The following is a 9,830-nucleotide window of genomic DNA, read 5'->3' on the forward strand; positions in this document are numbered from 1 at the left end:
CGGTGCACAACAGGGGTCGGCAGATGTTAGATCTAAGCCTTCTCAAAAAGTAAAGTCGGCTCTGACCCCTCTTGTGCACCGCCTCCATGTGACCACTCCAGTCCAGCCTGTCACATTTGTACATATATGTTCTATGTATAAACAATCATATATATGACATAAATGTCAAAAAATGGACCGCAAATGACTCGCGAACGTGTCAACTTTGCAAAAAACACACTTTATACTTGCCATACATTGAGTAAAAGTAAAGGACAGCTACTTGACAGAGACAGAAAACTACCTCAACCATATGGCCAAATGCAAGTTTGATGCTGAGTATATTAAATTGTGTGGACCGTAAATTAATGACTTAGGAGAAATCTGGACCCCGTGGCTGCACCAGTTGGGAACCACTGATATATGGAATTCAATATATGTACATATATTACATTTCCGTAAGGGATAAATGGCTGTTGTAAACTCAGCTCTGAGAGAACAGTCTACAATATGAGTGGAAAGTGCATCTGCAAATTTTCAAAATAAAGATTTGCCCTTCTGAAACTCAAAAAAAGAAATGTATGGTGCATAGTTTAAAATTTTATGGACTAACCAAGGACAGGTATCTTAGTGTACGAATCATTTCATGCACACCAACTACATTTGTTTTGTCACACTGCAGCTATCAACAGGCTGCAGCTTGAAAGCAAACACAGGGTGGCTAAATATCAACCGTCCTTAACATAATATGAAGAGGCCAACCCTGTCGTACATGACGGAAATAGCTGAGGATAGCAGTTAACTATTAAAAAATGAACAACACAGACCCAAGTAACTATATAGCTTAAAACAATGTGCTTATACTCTAAACCTCTACCCTATGAAAGCTGATACACTGTTACTAATGCTTGCTGCTTATGTTCTGTTCACTTATAATTCAATTTAGCCCATTGCTCATTTTTGCTATTGTTGTCCATGTCTATAAAATGCTCTGTGAAATGTAAAATCCACTCAATAAAAACCTTGAACGAGACCAAGACTAAGAAACAGAGACGACAGGAAGGAGAGAGCGACAAAAAGAGGAAGGGAGAAAAAGAAAAGAAAGAAAGGAAAGGGGGAATGAAGGGAGGGAGGGGGATTGCACCAGTTATTTGAGGGAGGAATGCACAAGAGGTCACATTCTTCACTCCACTGCTGCGGCTTGCCCTGTGTTCAACTCCCTCTCTCCCTCCATTTTTCCCTGTGTAAAATAGGCGATATTACTCAACACACCTCTGGTGCAACAGATTACACACAAGTGATTCACTAGAAAACAGAGCGGACCGGCTCAAGAGGCAGAGGATGAAGAAGAGGCTGTAAGCCAGAAATCTATTGATATGTTCATACTCGTGATCAGATAAGTTACTACATAATAGGCCTTGTTCATGAACAGCATTTTGACATTGCACAGTAGAGAGGACACAGGTGTGATTAATAAAATTAACAACAGCTGAATTCCATTTAGCTGTTTCAGTTTCAGGGTCTTGGTAATGTGCACACTGGCTCACTGTCACAGCTAACTGGGACGTTTGGATAAAACAGGGCCTTTGTTGTTGGTAACACCTGTGCTTTACCTACTATGGCAAACCAAAATGTCTCCTGTGGACTATGCTATTAACAGCAGGAACAAGAATTATCTTTTATCAATGTAAAATACTGCAGACAGACACCTTGTATACAGGCATCTTTCCATTCCAGTCCTAGCCTACAATGTTCTGAAAACCTAGCACAATTCAACAGAAATACGGGTGATGTTAAATCTCCTCATCTCAGACTGTGAGATCTGACTAAACCTAAATTGTCATTAATCCAGGTCTTAAATCATCATTACTGTGCCTCCTACTGTAAACCACTCCTGTGTAGACAAGACTGTAATTAGACAAAGTAGATTAATCTGGTTCTGGTTTGCTGTGGGAAATGCGTGGTCATATGTGTCTTTGAGGTGAACTGACTCGACTCTATCATTCAGACTTGTACTACTACAGAGCTGGACGTGACAAAATATTTGCCTTGCTTTGTCTGACTTTTTTGCACCAGCATATTAATATCCCGAATTCAGGCCTTGTGGATCTCAATTACAAGAGTGAAAAATAGGGAACTTGCCAGGCACAGACGACCTTGATTGATAAACACAGCTGTTTTGACTAGTCATCAGCTGGGGTGGTCATAAAGTGGAGTCCTTTCCAGGTGGTCAAAACTTGATGAGAGGGGAAAACACTTACTAATTAACAGGGTGTCACCCGGCAAGGGACAAATGCGTCTCTCTCTCACACACTCACACTCTTTTTCTGACACATTTAGACATCATTGCTAAATTTTGCAGGAAAACTAGTCAACTTATCAACCAAACTACACCTGGCAACAGTATCATCGCACAAAGAGAAGCTTACATCTACTTCTAGCTCACTCGCACTTCTGAGCTAGCTAACATTACAGCTCAGCCAAGAGAATGCCATTAATGTTTACATCTTGTGCTGTCATAAGCCCTAGCTTCTCCTTCATGAGTAGATGCACACTTTCTTTGATGTGATGCAGTTGGCAGGTGTAGTTTGGTAGAAAGAAATCAGTTTCTCCATGAAAATGCGCACAACAAGGTCTGTGGATTATCTTTAGTAACTGGGTCATGATTCCTGGAAAGAGACATTGCTGTTGAGTTTTTCAGATGTATTTTTAGCGCTTTGAGCACCACAAGCCAAGTGCCATCTAGTTCCATTATATTCAAGAGAAGGCAGACATCTCTATGGCTGATATCTCCAACACTCTGCAGCGCACACTAAAACAATCTAGATTAATAATCTGCACTACAGGTGAGAGGAAAAATATGTGGTTTTGATTTTGAGGAGAACTGTCTCTTTAAGTAGTAAACAAATTAGGTAAGGGATGAGTCCTTTTACTTGCACAGGGTCTGTGTGTGCGTGTGTGTCTGAGAGTGTCTGAGAGTGTGTGCCCATTAGACTGGAGACATGGCCAGCCACGGCGAAGGACAAGCCACCAGGGGCCTAACAGCTGGCCTGAATGAGCATTACTACGAGGCGCCTGCTGCGTGGGTATGTACGTGGGTGTGCACGCATGCACCCGCACTCACACATACACAGACACAGACCCCCTCCTCCTGTCCTCAGAACCCACAGGGATCATGGGAGGAGATTTGGTGTATAGACTGTATGGATTCCTTGAGTTCCAGCCAAGAAAGAGCCAGACAGGCTAAAAGAGAAATGGATTCACTTACTGCGTAAATGCCGAATGCAGCTGCTGCAGGAAAAACACACACACACAGAAGTCAAATGATGTCACTGAAAGGCTACATGAGAAGGGGAGGAGTTAGACTGTCTAACTTTGGCCCAAATTACAATTTTTAGAAGTACATCAACTGAAATCACTTAAAAATTAAAGCCTCTTCATATGTAATTATTCACGATCAAGAAACATTAGCCTGCTGCACAAGATGAGCTAGATATTAACATGACATTGTATATCGCTGTTGTGTTTACAAGGCTGGCCTCAAATATGTATTTAAATGCTGCCATAATCTTCTTAGCTAGTGGTAAGTGTGATTATTAGATAGAGAGAGAGATAGCAGATAGTGAGAGGAGAAAGATGGGGTGCTAACACGCAACAAGGATGCCTAGCCAAACTTGAACCGGGAATGTTGTGGGGCATGGACGGCAAATAAAGACCATGAACAAGCGGGGTGTCATCTTCCTTCAGCCGCACATTATAATGTGCCTTGAACATACTTAAAGCTTTACCAGTCTAGCCTTCAGGCGTCAAACAGGGAAGAATTGTGGGGTGAAGCCTGTGAGTAAAAAGAGAAGCCCTGTAGTGCCCATACTGAAACCCATCCAAGCAAGAAGCAACATGCCAGAGGTCTACATTTTCTGTAACCTAACTCGTCTGGCTGCTGACCACAGGTTGGCACTGTTCTCCGTTTGTTGTCTACAAATGCAAGTTGGCTGTAGTCACAATTTCAAACAATGAGGGCAATCAGTAGCCAATCACATGCCAAAACCACTGTCTGTTAAATCCTTACACTGTTTCCAGCTGTTGTTGTTTTCCTGTGGTCCCGCAGTTTTGTGGGGATTTACAACTAATAGGTTAAGCTTCATACAGAGGTGCATTTTAATGAAATGCAAATGACTGAATAAACAGAGGAATAAACAGAAACTGCTCTCTTGAAATTTCATAATGATGTAGTACCTTGCTGCATAGTTTGCATTAAAAGGTGCACTGCGTTCCATCAGTGGTGAACTTGGTCAAAGACAGCCTCCCTCTTTCATTACTCTTTCATTACTAACCACCTTCTTGAAAAGGTCAGTGTTATGATATCTGTGCATATCCAAAAACCTGTTGATATCCAAGTATTTCCCAGTGTTTAAAAGAAGGTGTGTTTCTCCTTCTGATCACAAAATGTGGGCTTATCTATTAGGTGTGCATCTCTAACCTGTTGGCGAGCTGGTTTGTGTACAATGCATCCATGAGGACCAACAGAGCTGACTAGTATCAGGCAAGATGCACTGTGTTGCAAACTGTGGTAAAAAAAAAAACAAAAAAACCCCCCAGCTGAGACATATTCTGAATGCTCTGTGCACATGTTGTTGAATGCTCCTAAAACTCACCTGCATATCCCAGATATCTTAATTAGAAAATACTGCATTGGGAATAAGGTCTTATTTGGAATACCCAAATGGAGTATGCTGTGAACATGGCCCGTATCAAATTTCTAATATGGTCATATTAGAAATAAAAGTGGAACATTAGTGTGCATGTAAACGTAGTTAATGTCTTCTCTAGCAAAGCCTGACCGCACACACAGAAATGGCACAAAAACAATACTGTGATATGGCTCTTTGTGGGTTTTAAACTTTCACTGGATCTAACAGCTTATATTTTAATAACTCAATGTCTAATTTTCAATGTGTGCATCACATTAAAAGCCTTTTACTGCTTTACTGGTGAAATGCATTTTACAAGAAGCAGCAACAGTGCTAGCAGCTGCATTAGTAACATGGCAAATAAGAGCTGATTAAACCTGCTGTTGGATTAAAGTCTTCTCTTGGGAGAAGAAATCTTAATGTGTTTTTGTTGTGGGACTGCATCTCTGGAACATTGTTATCTCCGAACACTTAACGGAAAACACCCACAAAAATAACACTGAATAAATAAGCTCTGATTATACCATGCTATCACGTTCTCTATGATAAACTATAGATTAGGTGAAAGCAAAGGGGCTTAATGAGGACACATATACTTATAAGAAGTATTCTTTTGGAATGGAAATGGTATCTAGGTCACAATTGATATGTACCCCATTACAACACACTAACCCCATAAACAAATGTAACCACCAGGGGGCAAGTATCCCTTTAACAACAAATGTGGGCACAGGAATTGCTGGGCTACCTCAAAATCAGACAACATTGTTGTGATCCTCTTTCCTTTGAACCCTCCAACCTCCAAATCCCACTCTGCTTTCCTCTTTCCTCAGTCAGCCCTTTTCAGGGAATGGCAGGAAAACATATGAGAGGCATCAGTCCTTCGTTGAATACTTTTACACAGCAAGTCCACTTCCTGCATACTAAAATTAAGGGAGGAAGGAGGGAGGCGAAGATTTGACGGAACAAATTTCACTTTAGTGAGTGTAATAACAGAATCTCTGACTAAAGCAAAGCTTATTCTGACACTGATCAGGGTTAGACCATCTTTGTTGCAATTATTTTATTTCAGTTTAATTACTTTTCAACTTTCATAGCCAAAATTAGCACTGGTGTGGCAGGGACAACGTGCAGTCGAACGTGTACAGATACAGTAATAATGGGTGACAAAGGAGAAGTAAGTGTCTGATCATCAGCAATGACCGCAGCTGAACACACGTTGTCAAACCAAGATCTATTTTTGTATCTACAAGTAAACATTATACACAAGAGACATTTAGACTACAAAGCAGCGATCAAGTACGCTCTTCTGCTGTGCTCAGACCTGTTTCTTAAACAGGCCTGGTAACCTACTGCAGCTTGTAATCTAGTCCATGATTCATCGACTTTCATGGTCAACTTGGGGAGATACTCAGTTATCTAAACCACACACAGAGAAAAAAAAAACCTGGAAATACAGTGTAAGTTTTGGTTCCAGAAATTTACTACCCTGCACGATCCCTAAGATCTGTGCTAGCTAGCCAGTGAGATCATACCTCCCCACTGTACAGTACACAGAGATGCCAAGAACAGAGACAGGTCTTTGCTTGCCCTTCACTGCCTCCGTCTCTCTCACAGGCAGCTGCATGCAGAGGTCTCAACCTGCCTGCTGAGAAGCAGCATGGCGCTGGCTAGCCGAGTGTTAACTAGCTGGGGCTCACCAGGAAGAAGAAAAAAAAAAACACATGGATGTAAAATCATGTGTTGATATTGCTCTCATCTTGCACTATGACTCACATCCCCTCTCGCAGTCTAACCTGCTCATCACAGGAGGAAAAGGGGCAGAGAGGGAAAACAAGTCACTGACCCTTTGCCAAATTCAATCCATTTACCGGCAAAGGCTTTCATTCTGTTTTTCTGACCTTCCCTGTCCTGTCCCCCTCTGTGTTATGCAAGACTTAGAGAGTCAGTGGAAAGTATTCCTGCCAAGGCATTCACAGCCCTACAGACACATTTGGTAAACTTATCAGTAAGCTGGATGCATGGCATGCATCCGGTTCAATGGCAAGTGATCATTTTAAAACGTCAAAACAGTTTAGCTCGATCTCTCAACTGATGCATTTGTTTTACTGAACTGGTGGCAATTTTATATGAGAAACTGTCCTGCACTGATTAATATATATTCTGTTTACCTCCCAATACTTTTTCCACTTATGACTGGAGGTAGCAATGTTAAAACTCACCCCTAGATCTTGTCATTTTATTGCCTTCACCTCCCTCTGAGTCAAAATCAAAGCTGAGGCAGTTCATTAAAAGACCAAGCCAAACAAAAACATCTATTAGGTTTTTTGTTTTGATTTATGATAGAGATTAGTACAAACCTCCCTGCACCTTGGTTATACTCTGTTGTGCTGTTCTTGGCAATATATTAAGACATAAACCACCATGAAGGCACTTTCATAAGCCAAAACTAGTAAATAACAAACCATTGACTCTAAAAACAAAAGTGAAGTAACCAATGATGTCACCACTGCTTCTATGGGTCATGATTGAAGCTACATAAGACTGCTTTCTGCCATGCTTCCTGCTTACTGCCATGCTTGTTTTAAAGATTGTCACTTGATGTGGCATTAAAAAGAACAAAAGCCTCTAACCAGGAAGGTAAACAAGGAAACAGATGCACTGCTTTATAGGGTCACAGACTGAAAAATACAAAAGCCAGAAAAGAAACATCACCAGGTAAAACAAGTGTGATACAGTGGATGCTGGGTCATTGCTTTGCAAAGCATGGTGAGGCCCTGTGCCAGCAGCAGGCTAGGCCTCCCCAGAGGCAGAAGAGGCTCCCTGAGGAGTGCAGCATGGGTGGGATTAGCTCATTCAGACAGGGCCATATTGCAGGTCTATCTGTGGCTGCCACAGATAGACCTGCCATGTCTGTCCAAAATTATCCATTAACAATTATAGGTATCCTTTTCTCTGGCAGCCATGTTAACTAAAGATGCACTGTGGGATCATTTGAATACATAGGGCAAATAGTTCTTACTAGAGATTCACCAGCTTATTTGCTGCTTTTCTGTGTCTTATACAATAGTAAACAGACTATCCTCTTATTTGGGATGTTGGTCAGTCAAAAAAGTCAAGATATCGTCTTGACTCTAGTAACTATTTATGGAAAATTTTGACTATCCACTGACATTTCATTAACAAGACAACAAACTGATTTACTTACAAAACAATCTACAGATGAATCGATAATGCAAGTACCCGGTAATTGTTAGCTGCAGCCTAATTTCAGACACAACCTGTATGTTCGCTGCCACATCCAGAATATCTTACAGCATTCTGTAGCACACACTCCACACCATCCTGTACAATCACAGGGGGAGGAACAACTGTTGAGCTCTGCCACATTACACATTACATTACCCATACATCTTTAAAAATGGAGTGTATTAACATAATGTTATATTAGTCCATCTATAATGCTTCAATCTATAATATTGCCTTGTATCGTCAGTGGAATTTTTGAAATAAACTTCTAAAATTGCACTCTCAGTGTAAATGAAACAGATAATAGAAGCTCTGAACATACAAACAAAAAGCTTTTTCAAACTTTTTAAAATATATTTGGTGGCAAGAGCATGCCACTCTCTTATCATGGTAAAAGTCCCAGTAAACATACACTATATTAATAAATGTTACGATAGCTGCATCAGCAGCTAGATACTGCCAGGTGAAAACTGTAAATGTACTCACAAGTCAATGGGGGAAAAAATCCAACACAGAAGTTACTTCTGTTAACATTTACTGTTATAACAGCAAATATAAATCAAAGGCAGATAGTATTCATATCAACATCCTATCTTTTTTTTTAAATAACAGGCTTTACAAAAGTATAGAGTTGGGGTTTAGTTACTTTGAACTGGTGCCAGAGATTAGTAAGTCAATCAGTATGTCAGTGTGTTCAAAACATTTGAAACAATGTGACAATGGATGTACCAGTGTAGGACGCTGATATAGAGTGTGTATGGCCCTCACTGCACCGTCACATTGAGTGTAACTCATTTGTATATCATTTTACTATGCCAGAGATACCAAGTGACCCAATTTAGCACTATAACAGGTTGCAGTTTACGGTTCATTACATGCTTGATTAAAGGCCGCCTTGCCAGCAGCAGTAAGTCGTGTGTTGTTGTGCAGCATTACAAAATGAAGCACACTCAGACAGCCAATCACACAGCTAATGGTACAGATTCATTATACCATCTCTAGGCTCACTCTGTGTCAAATTTTATGGCAGAACATTGTTTTATGAGCTGCTTGAATTATTAATGCGTGGTATGTTTAATTGTAAGCTGTTAAAATGTATTATTGCATGCTGTGAAATGAACAGCACTTTCACTCCTTCAGGTTATGCAAGTCTTATATTCATCTGGCAAGCTGCATTCTCGATGATGCAACCTCAGTAGCATTGAGGCTATATGTAAACTGTTGCCATTTCTAATTACACATCCTAAGATGTTCTACATCTTGGACTCTGGTGTTTTCACAAGAGTGAATAACATTCACTTTGTTCCCTATACATTCTGTGGTCAAGCCAGTGTACTTGTTTTCGCTATGTAATTTGCATTGTTGAAAAGTAATGCTGCACACAGACTAGAACAGGGTGTCTCAACATTTGATCATTGGCATGTGGGGGCACATGATGCTTGAAACAAACAATTTATAGCATTAAACAAACTGTTAACATTTTGATGAATTTGCAGTTGATGAAAAGTAACCTTAGAGGAAATATTTTTCTTACCATGCACAGCAAAAACGTTACAGGGTTGGGTCCCATGGCGTGACGACTCTCTCTTCCCACCCTTGATGAAGGCCGGCAGACTAGGTCTCCTCTGGTCCCCTACAAACTTCCCCGGCTGCTGCCCCATAAGGGCAGGGTGCCAGGCCGCAGCCCGGACTCTCCAAGCTGAACTCAGTTGCTCACCGTCCAACAGTTGGCCACCAGGCTGGGAGGGGATCGGGAGAAGACAGGAACCCCTTTCCCTGGCTCAGCCTGTCCTCTCCTGGAGTACGGGTGATACAGGTCACCTATGCAGATCCGTGTTACTCCAGTATGTCTCTGTTTATCATGCATTAATGGATCCTGAGTGTTTCAGAGGTGAAAGAAAGGAAGTTCAA

The 9,830-nt window shown here is 41.1% G+C and overlaps 1 protein-coding gene across 2 annotated transcripts in view; it reads right to left on the reverse strand.

Moving 5' to 3' along the window:
- The window catches only part of abl1 (c-abl oncogene 1, non-receptor tyrosine kinase), a 36,994-nt gene extending 27,164 nt beyond the window's left edge, over positions 1-9,830 (reverse strand). For both annotated transcript variants that reach the window (XM_049604213.1, XM_049604212.1), the window contains exon 1: positions 9,454-9,830. In XM_049604213.1, the coding sequence (XP_049460170.1) occupies positions 9,454-9,580 (127 nt within the window). In that variant the 5' untranslated portion in view covers positions 9,581-9,830. The remainder of the gene's footprint in view (positions 1-9,453) is intronic.

This window comes from Epinephelus fuscoguttatus, linkage group LG18 (assembly GCF_011397635.1).
Source record: "Epinephelus fuscoguttatus linkage group LG18, E.fuscoguttatus.final_Chr_v1".
Classification (NCBI taxonomy): Eukaryota; Metazoa; Chordata; class Actinopteri; order Perciformes; family Serranidae; genus Epinephelus; species Epinephelus fuscoguttatus.